The following is a 24,632-nucleotide window of genomic DNA, read 5'->3' as shown; positions in this document are numbered from 1 at the left end:
AATCCTTCCCAAACAGAATGTTCGACTTCATACCCCCTCCCCTTCCCCCTATCAGAACACAGTTTCAAATAGATATCACTCAATGTGCTGCATTATATGTATAGTACAGTAAAGTGTGATGAAGAGCCTGGTTTAAACAAGATCACCAAAATGAGTCGGCTACCCTAATGGGTCTTGAGGAGAACTGAACATATTTAGTCCCCCTCTTGAATTTCTAGGTCTGGCAACACCACCTCCAAAGGATTAGATATTAATGGCATGACTCTGCATCATTCATGATGCATTCCATCTGTGAGGCAGTGTCCATAGATTGTGTAGAGCCTAGGTCTGCCTGTGCTTAGGAGTAGATTCCTTCATTGCAGTGGTTTTCATCTTGAGGGCCTTGACTCTGGCTTGCTGCAGTAATTGTGTAGACTTAGACTTAGCCTTGAAGAATCCCTACGGAAGAGGGTCCAAATTTAAGCCTCTTTTTAAGCAGAGGTCTCTCCAAAATGGTTTGCTTTGTACTTTTCAGGTTCCTTATGGGATCCTGCTCTGCTTTATTAAATCTCTGGATTACAATATCTTTAATAGAATCAAAGAAGCGCCTTTTGCCATTCTGAAAAATTACTAGTGTGGTGAGATGCCACTTCCGCTTGGATCCCATGAGCCACCATCACCTGTTTGTAATTCCAGAGCTCTCTGTGTCTTCGCATAGTCAAATCTGGGTAGATGCACAGGTCACAATTCTTAAATTTATAACATTTCTGCTATCATGTAGCCTTCAAAATGTACTCCACCTCCAGATAGTGCAATAGTTTAATTATAAACGTTTGTGGAAGGAGATTCGAGTCTGGCCTGGGGTGAAACTCTCTGTGGGCCCTTTCCAACTCATAACTAGGCTGCGCAGGGGAATCTGGAAAACATTTGCATAGTGAATAAGGTGAGAGCCCTCCATTCCCTCAGGAATACCATAAATTCGTAAATTAGACCTCTGTGCCTATTTTCCAGATCTTTCACCTTAGCAGTCAAAAATTGTACCTGCTTATAGGTAGTCGCCGCAGATTCCATGTCCTTCTCCTGAGTTACCTTCACAGAATGCAGGCATCCCTCAATCTGTTCATGTCTTTCAGTCAACACAGCCAATTTAACCTCTAATTTACCATCATGTACACAATCTCCAACTTGGCCGACCGAAGCTCTTGAAATACAATTTGAAAGTGCATTATCTGAATTCTTCTCACCAGGCTGTGGTGGTATTGTTGCCTCTGCTGGGGAGGCACTTCCGGTGGGGCTTTTTCCTCCCACAGACCCAGTTTAGAGGCCTTACTCACATACATGTCTTTTATGTCTTGAGCACCCACAGCATATCTTTTCAAGAATCGGAGATCCTACATTAAATCCTGTCTCCTGGCGCAGACCAAGGGCCAAAAGCAGTGTGAAACCAAGGGAGTAGAGCGGAGGGAATGTGGAGCAACTTTACTCATGTTCGCTGTGCATTGAGGCTCCCACCAGTAATTTCATTCTCCTTCTGCTGCCCCTCCTCATGTCAGAAATAATCCCATCCCTTGTCTTCTAAATAATTCCATCCCTTTTCTCTTTCTTCTTGCCTGATACTCAAGCCACTGAGCTCCTTATTGTCCCACACAGTCCTGCATTCCACTGAAATCAACATGCGATCCCAACTAGCACCTCCCCTTACAAATCAGATTCCCCCAATCTATACCCCCTTCCTTCCCAGTCCATACTCACTCCTATTCTTCAGCTTATAGTCCATTTGCCCAACATACTCCAACCTTTTCTCACTGGTTAGCAAAAACATACATCCATTCACTCAGTTCCGCTAATTCTCATTTCCTCTTTCATGGTTGCATGCACGAATAAGTCCTTTCGGTCTGAAGCAGAAAATCTAAGGTTCAGGGGTACAAATCACTTATCTCAGTTCTCCCCCACATAGTCTTGGACTAACTTAATATATTTGTTGTCAATGTTTTGAAGGTAGAACATTCTTCAGGAGCAAAAGGTAACAATATCAAAATTATATATAAGTGAAAAATAAAAAGCATTCCAATGACAGTCTAAAGGGACAAGTAGGGGTGTTTGGGGGGGGGGGGGGGAGGGATGAAGGAATCAGAAACAGGGAGAGGTAGATAAGTAATTAGGTGACAAGGTGACAAACCAGTGTAATTTTATGGTTTATTATTTATTGCATTTGTATCCCACATTCCCCCATCTATTTGCAGGCTCAATGTGGCTTACATAGATTTGTTAACATTGTCATTTCATGATATCAGATACAGTTAGTTTATATTGTGATAGGAAGCCCATGTGCTTGTTATGTCTTGTCAGGTGGGTGTCAATTTTATCATCTTAATTTCAAAGATCTTTTTTCCTGGATTTAGAAGATTATTGTTGCAGTGCCCGGATTCTGAAAAATGCTCACCCACAGGATTGTCTCCTTTGCTTCCTTTGTGCTGTTTGATGTGATACCTTTGCGAGTTGATACTTTTCTTTATCATCTGTCTCGTATTCCGAGTATAGCACCCTTCTTCACATGTTCTTCATTTCCAATGACTTCACTTCCTTTCTTGCATGTCCTACTGGCAGTAGCTCTGGGCTGCCTTTTCTCTTTAGTCATTGGCGGGATGAATTGCTCCATGCTAGCATTACAAGCATTTGTAAAATGCAGGGTCTGCTATGTTACACAAAATCAGCAGTCAGGAAGTGCCAACTCACAAGTTAAGTGATTGCAGCTCTCCACCTTAAGAAGGGTGACTGACATCTGGAGGTTTTTACTGCTCCCCAGGCAACTGCCTAATGGCAGATCCAGCTATTGATGCCCCACCCTTTTCCATACAAACTACAAGAGTTAGAATTGAGCTTTGAGTAAAATCAAGGTCCAGCCTCTCTGGCAAGTTCTGGGATCATGTTTTTATTTGGTCAAGAGACCTGGTGTCTGTGCCACCCATTGTAATTAGGCAGTTTTGTAACTGAGGAAAATGTCTGTATTTGGTTATCAGGACCTTGGTAGAACCACAAGCAAGCTGGATCGAAGAGAGAAGAACAGAGCAGCAGCCCAGCGTAGTCGTCAGAAACAGATGGCAAAAGCTGATAAGCTACACCAGGTACGGTATTTGGGGGTCTGGGGGTAGGAGATGACTTGGTGAGATCCTTCAGGTTCCTAGAGGCAAGTCCATAAACCATTATTAAGGTAGACCTGGGAAAAGCCACTGCTTATGCCTGGATCTAAGTAGCATGAAATCTTGCTACTTTTTGGGATCATACCAGGTACTTGTGACCTAGGTTGGTCACTATTAGAAAAGGGATATTGGACTTAATGGACCTTTGATCTGACCCAGTATAGCAGTTCTTAAGTTCCTACTAGTAAAACAGGCCCGTTTCTGACACAAATGAAACGGGCACTAGCAAGGTTTTCCTCGGAGTGTGTATGTTTGAGAGAGTGTGTGTGAGATTGACTGTGAGGCATATTTTCAAAGCACTTTGGGAGGCTAAGTTCCATAGGTTTCTATGGAACTTTGGGAGGCTAAGTGCTTTGAAAATGAGCCTCTGTGTGTGTGAGAGAGAGAGAGAGTGAATGAATGTGCGAGTGTGTGTGTGTGACAGAGAGAGAGAGTGAGACTGCTGGGTGCAAGTGTCTCCTCTGTCCCCTGCCCCCCCCCTCCAGCCACCCAGTGATTCTCCTCTCTCCCCTGCTCCCCCTCCAGCCACCCAGCGATTCTACTTTTTCCCTTGCCCCCCCTCCAGCCACACAGCGATTCTCCTTTTTTCCTTGCCCCCCCCTCCAACCACCCAGCGAATCTCCTCTCCACTGCCCCCCTCCAGCCACCCAGTGATTCTCCTCTCTCCCCTGCCCTCCTCTAGCCACCCAGCGATTCTCCTTTCTCCCCTGCCCCCTTCAGCCACCCAGCGATTCTCCTTCCTCTTACAGCACCACAAAACACACGCAAACAACGGCCGCGCCACAACCCTACTCGGTGGTTGGTTTCCACAGTGCGCCTGCACACACCCACCTTAGTAGCTGGGTCTGCGCATTACACAGCAGTCCCACCCATCGACCTCTCTGGAAGTAAAGTCTGCACAGTGAACCAGCCTACCTGTCAACCGGCCAATCGGTGCTATGTACACTGCTCAGCGCCCTGCCCACCAACCGCCACAGCGTTTTGGGTCTAACGATACCGCCCAAATCTCTTCCCTTCCGCCAACCGCCCAACCTCCGCTGCTGTGCGCCCGCCTTTCCACCTGTGGTTGGTCAATGCTGCGTGTGATGTACCCGGAAGTACGCTGACGTCAATTCAGGAGATGGATACAGCCTTACAGAGAGCATGAATGCTTCAAGGCTTCACTGCCATGGAGCCAGCTTCAGAACGTTGGAGTTGCTTTTTATTATATAGGATGTTGCTGTCCCTTTTTTGATCCTGATCAAGTCACTTATCCAGTACAGTTCAACTCTTTGTTTGGTTTTCTTAATCCTTACCTCAGGCCTAACATCCTTTTCAAATTGTTAACTCACTGGATAAAGCAGTGTGATTTCTATGTTGGTCTGCTTGAATGTGCAAAAATAAACAGGAACAAGAAAGTGATACTTTTATATTGAATTAATTCTATTTCTCTTTTTGTCTTGGCATTTACCTCCTGCTCCTCTTGCTTCACGTTCAGGTTTGCAAATGTGAATTTAGGCCCAGTTTCATAGGTAAAGTAAGACTTTAATTTGTGAGTCAGAAATATTAGGAAATAAACAAAATAGCCTCCACAATAGAGGGAGATAGCCTTATTCAAGGCCACAGAAATAACCAAGACTAAGGGGTCAATATTCAAAGCAATTAATCTGGATAGGAGAGGCTCCTGATTGGTTACATCGCCTGTGTGGGGCTATCCACTGATATTCAACGTCACTTAACCAGATAGTGCTGCTGAATACCAGCACTAACTGCCTAAGCTGAAACCGACTATGCAGTGGGCAGTCCAGGGCAGTGTCAGGGTGGAGTTGGCACTTAACCAGCTAAGTGCCGATATTTCGCCCTTAATGGGTTAAGGGGCCCTTTTACTAAGCGGCGATAAGCCCAATGTGGGTTTACCCATGCCAGAACTACCGCCGGCAGTAGTTACATAAGTACATAAGTAATGCCATACTGGGAAAAGACCAAAGACCCATCAAGCCCAGCATCCTGGCCCCGACAGCGGTCAATCCAGGTCAAGGGCACCTGGCAGTTCCCGAAACGTACAAACATTCTATACATGTTATTCCCGAGATTTTTCCCAAGTCCATTTAGTAGCGGAAAAATTTGAAAAATATTTCTGCAGGGGGTTACCTGGTGGTATCGGTTACCATCAGGGTAGCACAGAAGCCCTTACTGCCACCTCAGTGGGTGGCGGTATGTTCAGTTTTACCACATGGCCATTTCTTTTTTCAGCCTTTTTACCTGCTGCGGTAAAAAGGGCCTCAGCGCACAGCAAAAACGGACGCCACCGCTAGCACAGGGCCCTTTTTATCGCAGCTTAGTAAAAAGGCCCCTAAGTTAGCCAGCCAAATTATATTTAGTTTTTCATCTTTTCCCTTCTACTTCATCCATTTGCAGCATACCCTCCCTCTCTTCCTTCAGAGTAACATAGAGGGGCATTTTCGAAAGGATGTTGAAGTCAGAAAAGGGATGTTCAGGTCACAATATCCAAAATGGACATCTATCTCACATATATTTTCAAACAGGAAATACAGTTTATAAACAGCTGGAGAATCTGAAGGTGGACAAAGCTATGGGGCTGGATGGGATACATCCCAGGATACTGAGGGAGCTCAGGGAGGTCCTGGCGGGACCTCTTAAAGATTTATTTAATAGATCTTTAGAGACAAGTTCCGTGAGATTGGAGACAAGCGGATTTGGTCCCTCTTCACTAGAGGAGTGTGGTAGCCGTGTTAGTCCACTCTTAAGGTTATCAATAGAAATCAAACAAAATAAAACATGGAAAAGAAAATAAGATGATACCTTTTTTATTGGACATAACTTAATACATTTCTTGATTAGCTTTCGAAGGTTGCCCTTCTTCGTCCCTCTTCACAAAAGCGGAGACAGGGAAGAAGTGGGAAACTACAGACTGGTAAGTCTCATGTCGGTGGTAGGAAGAATAATGGAGTCGCTGCTGAAAGAAAGGATAGTTAACTTTCTAGAAGCCGATGGGTTACAGGACCCGAGGCAACATGGCTTTACCAAAGGAAAATCCTGCCAAACGAATCTTACTGACTTCTTCTTTAGTTTATTTGTTACATTTATATCCCATATTTCCCACCTATGTGTAGGCTCAATGTGGTTTACATAGTACCGGAGAGGCATTACAGACTCCGGTGTAAACAAACACAAAGTGATGTTGTGGTAAGATAAAGTTTATGTGGCACAGCCACACTAGGGAATCGTACAACGGAAGAGTTGTGTTATGTCCATTACGTTCTTTAGTTTTGTTGTGTTGCAGAGGTCGGGCATTTATGTTGGATCGGTAGGGTATGCCTTTTTAAACAGGTTAGTTTTTAGTGTTTTCCGGAAGTTTAGGTGGTAGTTCATAGTTTTCAAGGCTTTTGGTAATGCGTTCCACAGTTGTGTGCTTATGTAAGAAAAACTGGACGCGTAAGTTGATTTGTATTTGAGTCCTTTGCAGCTTGGGTAGTGCAGATTTAGGTACGTTCATGTTGATTCAGATCTGTTTCTAGTTGGTAAGTCGATCAAGTCTGTCATGTATCCCGGACATGACTGGGTGACCAAATAACTGGATGAAGGACGTGCGCTAGATGTAATCTACTTGGACTTCAGCAAAGCCTTTGATATGGTCCCCACAGAAGACTCGTGAATAAGCTGAAAGGGTTGAACTTAGGACCGAAACTGGTTGACTGACAAGTGGCAGAGGGTGGTGGTAAATGGAGACAAGTGGCAGAGGGTGGTGGTAAATGGAATCGGCTCGGAGGAAAGAAAGGTGAGCAAAGGAGTTCCTCAGGGGTCGGTGCTGGGGCCTATTCTGTTTAATATATTTGTGGGAGATATTGCTGAAGGGTTGGAAGGAAAGGTGTGCCTTTTTGCTGATGACACGAAAATAGCCCATAGAGTGGATACCCTGGAGGGAGTAGAAACGATGAGAAGGGATCTCCGAACCTTAGAAGAATGGTCGAGGGTCTGGCAGTTAAAATTTAATGTTAAACTTTAGGGTTCCACTATATAACAAACTGGTTTTTGATGTCTTAAACAGTAAACCTCAATTAATACCAGAAATCAAAAAGAATCAAAAATTATACAAGAAAATATTTTTGTTTTTTTATATGCCGTGCTCAGTATGTGTTGCTGTGCTGTTCACCATTAGTCACAGTAACTGTTGGTAACACACCAACTACCAGCCATCATAGCACTCGACCTGCCAACCTTGCCTCCTTCATTAAATGCTATTAAACAAGCTGTTTCCTTTTCATAAACATTCAATGTGGAGAAATAATAAAACGCTTGACTTATCTTAGGCAGATCTGGTATAGCCTGTTAGGGCGAATCCTGTGCTCTCAGTTGCTGTGACTTTCAACCTTTTGTGTTTGTGCGCTTCAGTGCTTTTAAAAACAATTCAGTACATGCTGGTATCGTTACCAATGTGGGGCCATGTTTCACCTTAAAGGCGTCATCAGGGGAACATAAGTTCCAGTCTATAAAGTAAGAAAAAGGTTTTGTAACACAATGTGAGTACTCATTCTATAATACTTAAGTTGTTCAATATCAGTTCTACCTTGCAAATCATTCTTTCTACATTCAAAAATGGCTGTCTCACCGGGGGGGGTAGAATCATTGCAAGTGCCTCCCTGCAATCCGAGCTTTAGCGCATGCTCTCTAGTCTGTGGTATTAAATACACATCCTTCAGCTGAGAAGAATCGGGCTACTCCCTTTTGTTAAAGCAGCCATTCTGTTTCTTTGTTGAGTCCATTAGGGTGGACAGTGTCCCATTGAAATATGAATCTCTGTTCAATATGTGCAAGTGTAGCTGAAATGTCTCCTCCCCAACGTAGATTTACCTGCGACAAAACTACATATTTAAGGTCAGATAATTAATGTTTATGCTGTTCCCAATGATCCACCAAAGGTGCTTCTCTCTTTTTAATACGTAGGTTGCTTATGTGTTCCCCAATGCGCTGCTTTACCTTGCGCTTGGATTGTCCAATATACCATTTAACACACGGGCATTGAATCGCATAGATGACCTGAGCCGTATTGCAATCAGTATGACCTCGTCGTAAATAATATTTCTTGCCTGTTTTAGGATTAATGGCAAACTTTGTCTCCAAGGCATATGGGCAACATGTACAGTTTGTACAACGCTGATGTCCATGATTATCTTCCCTAATAGCTAGTTTGTTGTCACGGAAGATAGATAAAATTTCTCCCATATTTTTCACCCTTGTAAAAGACATTTGAGGTCTATTTGTTAATTGTGGATGTAAATGGAGTATAGGCCAATGTTTGTGAATGATTTTTGTCACCTTAGTTCCCAGAGAGGAGTAAGGGAGAACACATTGAATGTTCTTTTGTGTGCTCCTGCCAGTAGATCGTGGGTCCAGTAACCACTGCCTGTGTGCATTCTGGGCTCTTTTATATGCACGTCTTATTACCCTAGTGGGGTATCCTCATTGTTTGAACCTGCCTATCATCTGCTGTGCCTGTTGCTTAAAAGTATCCTGGTTACTGCATAAACGTTTCACTCGTAGAAATTGTCCCACAGGGATACCGTTTTTTAAAGGTAGAGGGTGACAACTTCTGTAGTGTAATATAGTGTTCCTGTCCGTAGGTTTTTTGAAAAGGGAAGTATGGAACTTCCCATGCTCTAGAGTTATATGGACATCCAAAAAATCTACACTTTGATCCCCTATGTGTGAGGAAAACTGAATATTAGGATCACATGTGCTCAAGTATGTCAAAAAGTTCTCAAGTTCAGATCTACTACCACTCTAAAACAGGAGCATATAGAACCGATGTCACACTTTTATATGCTGATTGTGTGTTGAAGGATACACAAAAGTGTTTTCATATTCAGCCATAAAAAGGCAAGTTATGGTGGGAGCTACTGTGGCTCCCATTGCTACCCCTTTTATCTGCAAGAAATGTGACTGCTCAAAACTAAAATAGTTTCTACGTAACACCAATTGTCCTATTTGTGTCAAAATTTTTCTTATCAGCTGATATTTCTAATTTGTGTACAAAAGTATCTATAACATCTAAAGCTCCTAATTGAGGTATATTCAAATATAGAGCTTGAATATCTAAAGTGACCAAGATACAATTTTCATTATCTTGAAACTGACAAGATGCCAGTATTTGAAGTAAATGCACGGAATCTTTTAGATAAGATGGGATGCCTTCTAGACTCGGTTGTAAAAAATGATCCAGGTATTGGGACAGGGGCTCGTAAAGAGAATTCTTACCCGAAACTATCGATCTCCCTGGTGGGTCCCTTAGCGTCTTGGATCTTGGGAATAAAGTATGTACGTGGGACTACTGGGTATGACCTGTATAAATACTTGAATTCCCTTAATGTGATAATACCTTTCTGATTAGCTGTTAATAATATACTACGAATTTCTGACTGAAATTCTAATGTAGGGTCAGAGATTAGTAACCTATAATATTGAAGATCTGATAATTGATGCTGAGCCTCTTGTAAATATTTATCCTTATCTTGGACCACTATGGCGCCCTTTTTATCTGCCCTCAAGATTACTATTGAGGTATCCTGATGTAAATCTAATAAAGCCTCCCACTGAGATTTTATGAGATTGTCAATCAGATTAGATGTATTCTGTTCCATGCTTGTTACATCTCTAATTGGGAAAAAGTTTCAATAATAGGGTCCGGAGGACCTGGGGGTGTCCATATTGAAGGTAAACAATGTTTGTTCATGAACATTGTTTACCTTCAGTATGGACACCCCCGGGCATGCACATAAAACAGAGTGGTAGCTATTAAAAACAAAATTATTAGTTATTTGTGGAGAAATATGGCCTAACAAGGAAGAGCCAGCATGGATTTAGAAAAAGGATTGTCTGTCTAATCTGTTAGGAGTTCATTGAAAAGTGTAAATAAACATCTGGATAAAGGTAAACTAGTTGATGTGAAGTACCTTTCTACTCAGAACGTAGAGATCAGACTTGAGATGTCCAGGACAGAACGTGGTCGGTTCTGGTGCTGTCTTAGAAAAGGTTCTGTCAATCAGTAGTGTAGTAAAGAGAGAAGGGGGACAGACTGTACCAGTGATGCTGATTTTAGCTGACACACTTCTGATTCTGGCTCTGCTCCCCAGAACAGAAAAATAGCTATAATAAATTCCAGTTTTAATAACGACCACCGGATGCAGGGTGCACTCCCCGCCGCAGCATTTATGATAGTGACAGCAGCAGGTACGGGACTGGTAAGACTGTAGAAAACTTAAGGGAAGGGAACTGCTGCAGGGGACAGGAAGATTTGGAGGAGAGCTAGATGTGGTGCATCAGTGGGAATTGGGGAAATAAAGACCAAGATGAAAAATGCTAGGGCACTCAAAGGAGGGGAATAGGAGGGGGTATAAGGACACAGAGGAAGACAGGGAAATAAAAAGGAGATGCTGGATGGTGGGGAGGGGGGGAGAGGCAGTGACGTACCAAGGGGGGAGGCGGTGGGGGCGGTCCACCCCGGGTGCACGCCGCTGGGGTGGTGCCGCGGCGCGCGCCTGTGAGCTCCAAGTTCGCTACGCTAACTTCGCTGGTTCTCTGCAGCTCCCTCTGCCCCGGAACAGGAAGTAACCTGTTCCGGGGCAGAGGGAGGGAGCTGCAGCGAACCAGCGAAGTTAGCGTAGCGAACTTGGAGCCCACAGGCGCGCGCCGTGGCACACCCCCCAGCGGCGTGCACCTGGGGGAGGGGTCATTTCGCCGGGGGGGGGGGGAGTTGTCATTTTGCGGGGGGGGGGGGGGGGGGGGGGGGGGGGGGGGGAGGCGCATCGGTGATCCACCCCGGGTGTCATCGAGGGTAGGAACGCCTCTGGGGAGAGAACTGCAGGTGCCCAAAAAGCTGGGGTGGGGGATCAGATTCTGGACGCAAGGAGGAACAGGCCACAGGGCATGCTGCTAGACATGAGAGAAGGAATGATGGAAAATTCTGTATACACAGGGAAAGACTGCACACAGAGAGGGAGATGTTGGATAAGGGAAGGAATAGGGGTAGATCGCAGACACAGAGAGGGACAGGACAGGGCATGAGAGAAGGAATGGGGATGAGGGAAGAAATGGGATGTGGTCACGGAGGGACAGGACACAGAGGAGATGCTGAGCATGAGGGAAGGAATGAGAGATTCTGGACACACCATGAGGAAAGATGAGAGCAGGGTCACAAAGGTGAAATGCTGGACACAGAGGAAGACAGGGACACAGAAGGGAGATGGATGGTGGACATTGAGAGAGAAGAAATGTCAAATGGACAGGAGACTGGAAAAAATTTAAGAGAAGACGAGGAACGCATAAACCAGAGCCTGGGACAATGTAATTAGAAAAATAAATGACCAGACAATAAAGGTAGAAAGAAGAATTGTATTTTCTATTTAGTGATTGGAATATGGCTCTTTTTGGAATGTACAGAGCTGGTGTTGGCCAGGGCCCAAGGCAGAAATTTGAGAGGGGACCCCAAAGCCTGTTAAAAAGCTGTTCTGCCTTTGACTTCAGCAAGCTTGGGGCCCTCTCTGGCCAGGGGGCCAAGAGCAATTGCCCTGGTTGCAACTCCTCCTCCCCCACCTCAAGTGCTGGCCCTGACATCTGCTGTCTTTATAGCAGTAGGGAAGGGAAGGGAATGGGACTTGATATACTGCCTTTCTATGGTTTTTGCAACTGCATTCAAAGCGGTTTACATATTATATACAGGTAATTATTTGTACCTGTGGCCATGAAGGGTTAAGTGACTTGCCCAGAGTCACAAGGAGCTACAATGGGAATTGAACCCAGTTCCCCAGGATCAAAATCTGCTGCACTAACCATTAGGGTACTCCCTAGGACCGATCCCTGCGGTACTCCACTGACGACCTCCACTTTTTTGTTTTGCATGCAGGACACCAGAAAGTGTGTGTGTGTGTGTGGGGGGGGGGGGGGGGGGTCAGTTGAATTTTTGTCTGTCTATTTCTGTTAGTTTGTGGTCACTTAGACCCTCACCAAATACAAACTATCTGTGTTCTCTGTGAGTGACCAAGGCCAGAGACTCTGAACAGAAGTTCTTTTGTAAGATGTGACAGCCGAATGGGTACTGTGAAAGGGGCAAAACTGTGCCGTTTGCTGTCTTCGCATTTGAGAGAGAGTGGGATAGTCTGACACACAGGGGAGTGAGAATAACCTTTCTAGGAAGGGATGTGTGGATGTCATTGATACAGCAGGGGGAACTGAGGCTAGAGGATGGCTGCAAAGCTTGCCAGACTCTAGAAGGAAGGAAAAAAATCTCCTTATTTCAAATCTGAAGAACATAGGAGGTTGCACAGGCCGGATTTTGTACACATATAGAAACATAGAAACATGACGGCAGATAAAGGCCATATGACCCATCCAGTCTGCCCATCCTCTGTAACCCCTAATTCTTCCTGTTCCTAAGCAATCCCACATGCTTATCCCATACCTTTTTAAATTCTGGAACAGTCCTTGACTCCACCACTTCCACCGGGAGGCCATTCAACGCCTCCACCACCCTTTCTGTGAAATAATACTTCCTTAGGTTACTCCTAAGCCTATTCCCTCTTAACTTTGTCGTATGCCCCCTCATTCCAGAGCTCTCCTTCATTTGAAAAAGGCTCTCTTCCTGTACTTAAATGCCCTTGAGATGTTTAAACGTTTCTATCATGTCTCCTCTCTCCCTCCTCTCTTCCAGCGTATACATGTTGAGGTTCATAAGCCTGTCCCTATAATTTTTGCATTCAAGACCGCTTACTAATTTCGTAGCTGCCCTCTGAACCGACTCCATCCTGTTTATATCTTTCCGTAGGTGCAGTACTCCAAATGAGGCCTCACCAGAGGCTTATACAACGGCACTCTCACCTCTTTTTTTCCTGCTGGTCATGCCTCTCTTTATGCACCCAAGCATCCTTCTGTCTTTGGCCGTCGCTTTTTCTACCTGTTTGAAAGCTTTAAGGTCATCAGACACAATCACCCCCAAGTCCTGCTCTTCCTTCGCACACTGAAGCACTACACCCCCTATACTGTACCGTTCCCTCTGAGTTTTGCGACCCAAGTGCATGACCCTGCATTTTTTTGGGATTAAACCTTAGTTGCCAAATATCGGTCCATTCCCAGGTCCTTCCTCATGTCATTCACACCCTCCAGGGTGTCCACCCTGTTGCAGAGTTTAGTATCATCCGCAAAGAGACAAACCTTACCAGACAGCCCTTCCGCAATATCGCTCACAAAGATGTTAAAAAGAGCCGGCCCTAGGACCGATCCCTGCGGTACTCCACTGACGACCTCCTTTTCTTCAGAGCAAGCTCCATTTACCACCACCCTCTGTCTCCTACCATTCAACCAATTTTTTACCCAATCAGTTACTCTAGGTCCCGCACCGAGGGAATTCAATTTATCAGTTGCCTGTGCGGAACCGTGTCAAAGGCTTTGCTGAAATCCAAGTATACCACATCAAGCGCCCCTCCCACATCCAACTGTTTGGTCACCCAGTCGAAGAAGACAGTCAGATTTGTCTGACATGACCTGCCACTAGTTAAGCCATGCTGCCTCGGGTCTCGCATTTCATGTAGTTCAAGAAATGTCACAATCCTCCTTTTCAGAAGTGTTTCCATTAGCTTACCACCGAGGTCAGACTGACAGGTCTATAATTCCCAACCTGTTCCTTACTTCCACTCTTGTGCAAAGGAACCACATCTGCCCTTCTCCAGTCCACCAGGACCACTCCAGTTTCTAAGGAGGCATTGCAGAGGTCCGTCAGCAAAGCCGACAGAACTTCTCCGAGTTCCTTAAGCACCCTCGGGTGTATCCCATCAGGCCCCATCGCTCTGTCTACTTTTAGTTTGGCAAGCTCCTCACGAACACAATCCTCCGTAAACGGGGCTTGGTCTACCATACATCCATCCCCTTTAGCCTTTGTTTTCTGCAGCCCTACCCCCCGGTCTTTCATTTGTGAACACCAAGCTAAAATAATTGTTAAGCAGTTCAGCCTTTTCCTTATCTTCCACATATTTCTCTCCCTCAGTAGCAGTAGGGGGGGGGGGGGGGGGGGGCGCAAACCGGGCACCATCTTCCCTTACTGCGCCACTGCTGCCAATGCGAGCCTGTTCTAAAATACCTGCAGGTGTGCACGTATGTTTGTCAGCATGTGCGAAGGGAGCATCCTTTGGTTCAAATATACTTTATGAGAAAATGAATGGCACAACCCCAGTAGCTTCCACATGGAGATGTTGGTACTTTCACATGGAGCTGCCCCATTTTACAAGCCTACATGTGTAAGTGCTGCCACTTAAGTAGTGAGGCTGCAATTTTAACATGGCTTCATTTCAGAGGGGGACATAAACTATTTGGGATTAGGGAGAATGACTCCTTTAATCCTTTGTGTAAAGCTCTGACAAAAATGAGCACTTAAAAAAAAATCCCGTGTGTACCTGATATGGAAGCTTTCCTTCATGCATTTGTATTCCCTGTTAAAATTAGGAATACAGGTGTAGATTTTTGTCCCACCCAATCCATGCCCAAACCACACCCCCTTCTCTGCATGGCATGGATCCTCCACGTGCAGTGGCGGTCCTACCATTAGGCCAACTGAGGCACGGGCCTCAGGCAGCACTCTTCTGAGATGGAAATGCCCCCCCCCCCCCCCGTCCTTCCTTCCCCAATCCCCTTCCCTGAATTTACCTTGTTTTTCAAAAGGTGGTGTCAGCAGCAATTCCTATAGGTTTTCCTGTAGCCAATCACAGCTTCTTCTCTCTATGGCGGCCCACCTCTCTGGTGTAATTTCCTGTTTCCTCGGAGGCAGGCCACAGTAGAGAAGGGGCTGGGATTGGCTACAGGGCAGCCTATGGGAATCGCTGCTGCCACCACCTTTTGAAAAACAAAATAAAAGGTAAATTTGGGGAAGGGGGTTGGGGAAGGGGGGAGATGTTGGACTGTGACAGGGTGGCGAAGGGTGGTGGCAGGCAGTGGCAGAGGAGCCAGAGCTGGAGTGGCAGCTCATTCCTCACCTCAGGCGACAAATTGTCTTGGGCCGCCCTTGTCCACATGTAAATTTCTGAAATTGGTATTTAAATGTTTGTGCAATATACACTTATAAAAGCTGCTATTTACATGTGGATATGGGTCTAAAATAATGGCCTTAGTGTGCTTGGATTTTAAGAAGGTGTTAAACTCCCTCATGAAAAATTAGTCATAGGATAGGAGGCCATTTCTTATTGTGGATTGGTAACTGGCTAAAAGATAGGAAGCAAAAGGAAGACTAAATGGTTGGCTTTCCTGTTAGAAAGAGGTAATAGTGGAGATCTTCAAGGATCTGTGCTGGGATTGGTGTTTAGTATATGAATTAATGTTCTGGAATATGAATTGATCAAATTTGCAGATGACACAAAAATGTTCAAAGTTATTAAAACAGAAGCAGACTGTGAGTCACTGCTGAAGGACCTGCTCACTGAATGCTATTCTGAATCCATTTCCTAAACTCTCTCTCATTCTCTTTTGCTCTGTCATTCAGCTTTAGGGTTGCATTACTAATTATCAATATAGTAATAGTAGTAAAAAAAGACCCGTTTCTCAAACAAATGAAATGGGCGCTAGCAAGGTTATCATGTAATAGCGATTATGTTTTTAAGGGAACCGTTAGGAGAGAGAGTGTGTGAGAGAGACAGAGAGTCTGTGTGCGAGTGTGTGTGAGAGAGAGAGAAAGAGAGAGTGTGTGTGATAGATAGAGAGAGTGAGTGAGTGCGTGTGAGAGAGAGTGTGTGTGTGCCTCATACAGTAGCTGACAGCAGGAACGGACCATGCTGACACCATCAAAGCTTTGCTCTCAGTATCTCTATTATTGGAACAGCTCTGTTAAACCTGTTATTTTCCCCTCCTCCCCTTTGCTTGTTCAACTTCAGAAACCAAAACCTACTTCCCCTCCCCTTTAACCCTGGAGCCTCTTAAAGATGTTACAAACCCAGGCAGCCAGAGGGAGGAGCAAATTATTATATAGGATGCAGCCTTAACTTTTCAGCCCAGATCATAAATTTGCATATCCCACCCCTATGTATCAGGTGTCCGAGCATCTGCAGTCTTCCAGTCTTGCACTTTTAAACCTGAAAATCATTACAGCTAAAGAATAGTCCCTTCCTCCACTCTCTAACTCCAAGGAGGGGGATTGTTTCACTGGCAATACACCGGTTTCTCAGTCCGGCAGGTAGACATTGGTCCTTTTTATTATCAAGGTACATAAGTACATAAGTAGTGCCATACTGGGAAAGACCAAAGGTCCATCTAGCCCAGCATCCTGTCACCGACAGTGGCCAATCCAGGTCAAGGGCACCTGGCACGCTCCCCAAACGTAAAAACATTCCAGACAAGTTATACCTAAAAATGCGGAATTTTTCCAAGTCCATTTAATAGCGGTCTATGGACTTGTCCTTTAGGAATCTATCTAACCCCTTTTAAACTCCGTCAAGCTAACCGCCCGTACCACGTTCTCCGGCCACGAATTCCAGAGTCTAATTACACGTTGGGTGAAGAAACATTTTCTCCGATTCGTTTTAAATTTACCACACTGTAGCTTCAACTCATGCCCTCTAGTCCTAGTATTTTTGGATAGCGTGAACAGTCGCTTCACATCCACCCGATCCATTCCACTCATTATTTTATACACTTCTATCATATCTCCCCTCAGCCGTCTCTTCTCCAAGCTGAAAAGCCCTAGCCTTCTCAGCCTCTCTTCATAGGAAAGTCGTCCCATCCCCACTATCATTTTCGTCGCCCTTCGCTGTACCTTTTCCAATTCTACTATATCTTTTTTGAGATACGGAGACCAGTACTGAACACAATACTCCAGGTGCGGTCGCACCATGGAGCGATACAACGGCATTATAACATCCGCACACCTGGACTCCATACCCTTCCTAATAACACCCAACATTCTATTCGCTTTCCTAGCCGCATCACACTGAGCAGAAGGTTTCAGCGTATCATCGACGACGACACCCAGATCCCTTTCTTGATCCGTAACTCCTAACGAGGAACCTTGCAAGACGTAGCTATAATTCGGGTTCCTCTTACCCACATGCATCACTTTGCACTTGTCAACATTGAACTTCATCTGCCACTTGCACGCCCATTCTCCCAGTCTCGCAAGGTCCTCCTGTAATCGTTCACATTCCTCCTGCGACTTGACGACCCTGAATAATTTTGTGTCATCGGCGAATTTAATTACCTCACTAGTTATTCCCATCTCTAGGTCATTTATAAATACATTAAAAAGCAACGGACCCAGCACAGACCCCTGCGGGACCCCACTAACTACCCTCCTCCACTGAGAATACTGGCCACGCAATCCTACTCTCTGCTTCCTATCTTTCAACCAGTTCTTAATCCATAATAATACCCTACCTCCGATTCCATGACTCTGCAATTTCTTCAGGAGTCTTTCGTGCGGCACTTTGTCAAACGCCTTCTGAAAATCCAGATATACAATATCAACCGGCTCCCCATTGTCCACATGTTTGCTTACCCCCTCAAAAAAATGCATTAGATTGGTGAGGCAAGACTTCCCTTCACTAAATCCGTGCTGACTTTGTCTCATCAGTCCATGTTTTTGTATATGCTCTGCAATTTTATTCTTAATAATAGCCTCCACCATCTTGCCCGGCACCGACGTCAGACTCACCGGTCTATAATTTCCCGGATCTCCTCTGGAACCCTTCTTAAAAATCGGAGTAACATTGGCTACCCTCCAGTCTTCCGGTACTACACTCGATTTTAGGGACAGATTGCATATTTCTAACAGTAGCTCCGCAAGTTCATTTTTTAGTTCTATTAATACTCTGGGATGAATACCATCAGGTCCCGGTGATTTACTACTCTTCAGCTTGCTGAACTGACCCATTACATCCTCCAAGGTTACAGAGAATTTGTTTAGTTTCTCCGACTCCCCCGCTTCAAATATTCTTTCCGGCACCGGTGTCCCCCCCCAAATCCTCCTCGGTGAAGACCGAAGCAAAGAATTCATTTAATTTCTCCGCTACGGCTTTGTCCTCCTTGATCGCCCCTTTAACACCATTTTCGTCCAGCGGCCCAACCGACTCTTTGGCCGGTTTCCTGCTTTTAATGTATCTAAAAAATTTTTTACTATGTATTTTTGCTTCCAACGCTAATTTCTTCTCAAAGTCCTTTTTTGCCCTCCTTATCTCCGCTTTGCATTTGGCTTGGCATTCCTTATGATCTATCCTGTTACTTTCAGTTGGTTCTCTTCTCCACTTTCTGAAGGATTGTTTTTTGGCTCTAATGATTTCCTTTATCTTACTGTTTAGCCACGCCGGCTGACGTTTAGTCTTTTTTCCCTTTTTTCTAATACGTGGAATATATTTGTCCTGAACCTCCAGGATGGTGTTTTTAAACAGCATCCACGCCTGATGCAAGTTTTTTACTCTGCGAGCTGCTCCTTTCAGTCTTTTTTTCACCATTTTTCTCATTTTGTCGTAATCACCTTTTCTATAGTTAAACGCTAGCGTACTTGATTTCCTAGTTTCACTTCCTTCAATGCCAATATCAAAACCGATCATATTATGATCACTGTTATCAAGCGGCCCTCGTATCGTTACCCCCTGCACTAGATCATGAGCACCACTAAGGACTAAGTCTAGTATTTTTCCTTCTCTTGTCGGCTCCTGAACTAGCTGTTCCATGAAGCTGTCCTTGATTTCATCAAGAAATCCTATGTCCCTTGCGTGTACAGATGTTACATTAACCCAGTCTATATGCGGGTAATTGAAATCCCCATTATTATTGTGTTGCCCAGTTTGTTTGCGTCCCTGATTTCCTTTAACATTTCCGCATCCATCTGTTCGTCCTGGCCAGGCGGACGGTAGTACACTCCTATCACTATCCTTTTCCCCTTTGCACATGGAATTTCAATCCACAGTGATTCCAAGGAGTGTTTTGTTTCCTGCAGAATTTTCAATCTATTTGATTCAAGGCTCTCGTTAATATACAATGCTACCCCTCCACCAATCCGATTCACCCTATCACTACGATATAATTTGTACCCCGGTATGACAGTGTCCCACTGGTTATCCTCCTTCCACCAGGTCTCAGAGATGCCTATTATATCTAATTTTTCATTTAGTGCAATATATTCCAACTCCCCCATCTTATTTCTTAGGTTCCTGGCATTCGCATATAGACATTTCAAACTATGTTTGTTGTTCCTAAGTACATCATGCTTAGTACTTGACAGTATTAATTGGCAATCTTTTGTCTGATTTTTATTGTTATTTAAAGATACCCGATCTACTACAATCTCTTTTGCAACCTCACTATCAGGATACTCTATCTTCCCTGTTATGGTGATATCTTTGAAAGATACCTTATCCCGAACCATGCTCTTTTGAGCGACTGTCGGCCTTCCCCCCATTTCTAGTTTAAAAGCTGCTCTATCTCCTTCTTAAACGCCGATGCCAGCAGCCTGGTCCCACTCTGGTTAAGATGGAGCCCATCCTTTCGGAATAGGCTCCCCCTTCCCCAGAATGTTGCCCAGTTCCTAACAAATCTAAAGCCCTCCTCCCTGCACCATCGTCTCATCCACGCATTGAGACTCTGGAGCTCTGCCTGTCTCTTGGGCCCTGCGCGTGGCACAGGTAGCATTTCAGAAAATGCTACCCTGGAGGATCTGGATTTCAGCTTTCTACCTAAGAGCCTAAATTTTGCTTCCAGAACCTCTCTCCCACATTTTCCTATGTCATTAGTACCCACATGTACCAAGACAGCCGTCTCCTCCCCAGCACTATATAAAATCCTATCTAGGTGACGCGTGAGGTCCGCCACCTTCGCACCAGGCAGGCAAGTCACCAGGCGATCCTCACGTCCACCAGCCACCCAGCTATCTATATGCCTAATGATCGAATCACCAAGTACAACAGCTGTCCTAACCTTTTCTTCCCGGGCAACATTTGGAGATATATCCTCGGTGCGAAAGGATAATACATCCCCTGGTGGGCAGGTCCTGGCTACAGGAGTACTTCCTACTTCACCAGGGTGATGCTCTCCTTCTAGGAGACCTCCCTCCTCCAAGGTAGCACAGGGGCTACCTGACTGGAGGTGGGACTTCTCTACAACATCCCTGTAGGTCTCCTCTATGTACCTCTCTGTCTCCCTCAGCTCCATCAAGTCTGCTACTCTAGCCTCTAGAGAACGGACACGTTCTCTGAGAGCTAGGAGCTCTTTGCATCGGGCACACACATATGACACCTCACCAATTGGGAGATAATCATACATGTGACACTCAATGCAAAAGACTGGATAGCACCCCTCTCGCTGCTGGACTGCTGACTCCATCTTAGTGTTTTTTGAGTTTTTCCGTAATTTAAAACTTGCTAAAGTATTAAGGATATCAGCCTATCACTAACTTACAGTTCCTCCTTTAAACCCCAATCTTCAAGTTCCGAAAGCACAAGCAAAATTTGTTCACTTACCAGAGAAATATCCTCTTCTCCCAGAACTTATTAGAAGGAAAGCTTTGGCACCTTGAGCAGAGGCCCCGAGTGGATCGGAACGGACCTGGGAGTCACTCCGGCGAAGGCTCCGAGGATATGCAGATGAGCTGCCTCCACGGCACCTGAGAAGGCAACCGGTGGGAGAGCTGGGCACCTCTCAACCAAGAAAAGGCTTACCAGGGGTTAGGCCGAAGCCAGCATTCCTCCCCCTGAGGGTCACCTGATCCTGGCTAAGAAGTACCTGGTAGCTCTGGGTAGGTGGAGCGAAAAAAAAAAATAGATTCTGGTCCTGACGCATGTAAACTCAGAAAACTCTCGATGGCCACCGCCCAATATGCTTAATAGCCTCCTCACCTAGTCCCACGGCATCAGCAGTGGTTGCCATTCCAATGCAAAAAGAGTGCGTACCAAAAGAGTTACTCGTCTCACCAATAACGACTAGGGTTTTCCTCAACACCGCTGCAAATTAGTACCTGGTTTGGACCGAGCCATCCACATGAACTAAAAACATGGATCCAGCTGGAGGACGGACTTCCAAATAGCGTGTCACATGTGATACCAGGCACGTAACAATGCCTACTGCATTTTAAAACCACTGTCTGACCTTGTTCTCTTTGGTCCATTTTAGATCTTGCTATGTGCACGCTCAAAGTGTCACCTTGCAACATAACATGCTCCAACTTTAGGCCCCTACTCTCTTCAGTGCCCTTCAATTGTGCCACTAACTTGCCCACTCTCAGGGCCCCAAAAAAGGCCAAAGAAAAAGTTACACTAAATAATGAAGACTTGTAGTCTGAGTACACCAGACGTGGTAATGCCGGAAGTAAGGAGATCAGCATGACATGAGTAATTGGGCATCGTGAATCCTACACATCCTTCCTGTAGACCAAGAAGCCCACCACAGGATTCCCCCATCCTTTGGCCTTACTGAAAAATGTGAATCCCATTATCTGCCTCATCACTACTCTCTTAGAGCCTTAGACTATCCCTGTTCTTGCCAAACAGTACACATTCCGCCATAAGCCTACCCCCAACTCCGTCCCCTGACCAACCCTTACGCTGCAAAAATGCTGCCATCATTGAATAATCGGATAAGTAAGCAGTCCAAGTCATATGTACCACAGAATTCAGCAACATTGACTTTATCATATCTGGCCAAGGTTCTAGATATGTTTGGTATCTGAGTTCCTTCTGCTGTAGCGTTTGGTGCCAGTGCCCGGAATCGGTCGAATTGTAAAGGAGATGAGGCACCAGCTAGCGAGTTATCAGCTCCCGGCACATCTCACCTGTATAAACAGAATTGACTTTCAAGCACGTAGCGGCCTTCTTATTCACCACCTCAACCACTCCTTTGTTGTCACACCAGAAGATTATTTTCTTATCCCTCAACCAGTTGGGCCAGATCTCACATGCCACCACATAAGGGAAAAGTTTCTAAAAAGGTGATGTTTTCAAGCCCTATTCAATCCACGTTTCTGGCCACTGTGCCACACACCATGATCCCTGACCCTAAACCCCTTGCAGCATCTGAGAACAATTCTAGCTCAGCATTAGATATCTTCACTCTGGATGGCCACTGTGTTCTTAAAATTGTGGAGAAAACACAGCCAAACCCTTAAATCCCTTCTGACACAAGCACAAAATGATGTGGTTTCTTGATTCCTGCAGTAGTCGCTGCCAAACGTGTGGAGAAGGCCCTACCCATAGGAATAACCCTATAGGCAAAAATCAGGCTACCTAAGAGGGATTGAACATTACGCAATGTTGATTTCTTGACAGCCAGTACTTGCAGAATCAGCATACCCAGTTGTACTGTTTTATCTTTAGGCAACCTGGTGACCATATGTAAGGTATCTGATGCCTAAAAAGGTTTTTTTTGTGTGTTACATTTGTACCCCGCGCTTTCCCACTCATGGCAGGCTCAATGCGGCAGGCAATGGAGGGTTAAGTGACTTGCCCAGAGTCACAAGGAGCTGACTGTGCCGGGAATCAAACTCAGTTCCTCAGGACCAAAGTCCACCACCCTAACCACTAGGCCACTCCTCCACTGATACTGGCCCTTCTGTCTTAACAGCCAGTGGGATTCCAAAAGACTGGGCCACATTCATAACAGCACCCATTAAGCTAGAATAATTGTCCCCTTGCTGGGCCCACAAAAAGAAAATCATCCAAATAATGCATATACCGTCAAGGCCCACCTTCTGCGCTGTTACCTAATGAGCAAAAGAAATACAATTTCAAAATAAGAGATCGCATGGCCCATCAGCAGGTACTGGTCGAAATAGTACTCTCCTTCAAAGCTAAACCCTAGCACTAGGAAAGACTCAGGATAAACTGGCAATAAACGGAACATTGCTTCAAGGTCCTTTTCTTATCTTATTTGAGTTCTCTTTCAAATCTTAGTTCACATTCTTTGAATTTTTCCTTTGATACTCACTATGCCTGCCTCTTGTTTACAAATGGTTTGTGCTCAGAATCCTCTGATTACTAAAGCTACAGTCCTTTATAAAAAAAAAATGGCACAAGGCTACTAAAGAGAATTCCTCCTTCTCATGGTCACAGGAGGCTTCTTTAGATCCTTGTCTCTTTAAATGTTTGTTTGCTTTCATAGCTCTAAAGCACTGTAACTAGGGATATATTTCATTTTAGATAGATGTAGGCAGTTGCAGCTGTGTCAATTGGTAAAGAATTGTTATTGTTTCAGCATTTATAATTAAGAATAACAGAGAACTTTTTTAAAGCATAGGTTGGCACAAATGAATTCAGAGGGTCAGTAAGCTGTACTTTACCGCATGTTTATTTAGCATCATTCCTTTGTAAATAGCTTTGTTTTCAGCTAAATGCTAGAAATTTCACTTCTGTTTGAGAGCACTAAACTTTTGTACAGGAAAAACCAGTTCAAAAGTTTAATGTCCACTTTAGCCATGAGGGCTTCCCTACCAGATGAGCATATAATCAGTAGGGCTTCATCGAAAGAAGTATATTGTACTGTACACAACTCTGGCAGGATACCATCATTAACCGATCTGCCTGGTGGGTGAGAGAGATTATGAATCAGTAGATATTTATTCAGCCTCATTTAACCAGGCAGGATCACCCCCTGTACTTTTTCTCAGACACTTTACAGCTGTGTGCCCTTGCCCACATTGAGAGCAGGCGTGTCTGAACTTAAAATCAGGGAAAGGGCACACGGATTTATTAAACCTCCAACAGACATCTGACCCTCTGTCTGCTGGCCCACTTGTCCCAGTTCCCAATCCTTCAATCCAAATTGACTGATTACTCATAGGCATTCCTGTAGATGCTCTACCTGCGCCAACTACACTGCTACCCTACCCTACCCCCCCCCCCCCCCCCCCCCCAGTTTCGGCGCCATATGGGTAAGCCACAGATTTGATATCCTATGTTCCCCAACTTCTATGGAGATTCTCCTCCATTTTGTCCTGGAAGGCTTCGTCATAGTTGAGCCACTCCCACCCACCAAAAGCACTGATAAGAGTCCAGTACTGAATCAGCCTACGCTAATAGGCCATGCTGGGACTGGTCATGGTGACCCCAAACGCTAGCTAAATGCAAAAAGGCCCTCGCCCAGATAATCACATTCCTACTATTACAACTAATCATTTCTTTAGCACTACTAGATGTACGCAGCACTGTACACATTATATGCAGGTACTGTCTCTGTCCCTAGAGGGCTCACAATCTAAGTTTTCATACGTGGGGCAATGGAGGGTTAAATGACTTGTCCAAGGACTAGGGGGCACGCAATGAAGCTACTAGTAAATTTAAAACAAACCAGATAAGATATTTATTCACTGAACATGTAATTAAACTCTGGAATTTGTTGCCAGAGAATGTGGTAAAAACAGCAGGGTTTAAAAAAGGTTTGGATAATTTTCTAAAAGAAAAGTCCATTAGCCATTATTAAAATGGACTTGGGAAAAGCCTTCTT

At 44.9% G+C, this 24,632-nt stretch overlaps 1 protein-coding gene across 1 annotated transcript in view; it reads left to right on the top strand.

Annotated features, from left to right (window-relative positions):
- The window catches only part of BATF2 (basic leucine zipper ATF-like transcription factor 2), a 48,109-nt gene that overhangs the window by 7,624 nt on the left and 15,853 nt on the right, over positions 1 to 24,632 (top strand). Inside the window, 1 exon segment of the mRNA XM_030219022.1 lies at positions 3,000 to 3,104. Coding sequence (XP_030074882.1) covers positions 3,000 to 3,104 — 105 coding nt within the window.

The sequence above is a fragment of the Microcaecilia unicolor genome, chromosome 11 (assembly GCF_901765095.1).
Source record: "Microcaecilia unicolor chromosome 11, aMicUni1.1, whole genome shotgun sequence".
Lineage (NCBI taxonomy): Eukaryota > Metazoa > Chordata > Amphibia > Gymnophiona > Siphonopidae > Microcaecilia > Microcaecilia unicolor.
Note: the sequence above shows the minus strand (reverse complement) of the source record. Positions and strands in the feature narration are given on the sequence as shown.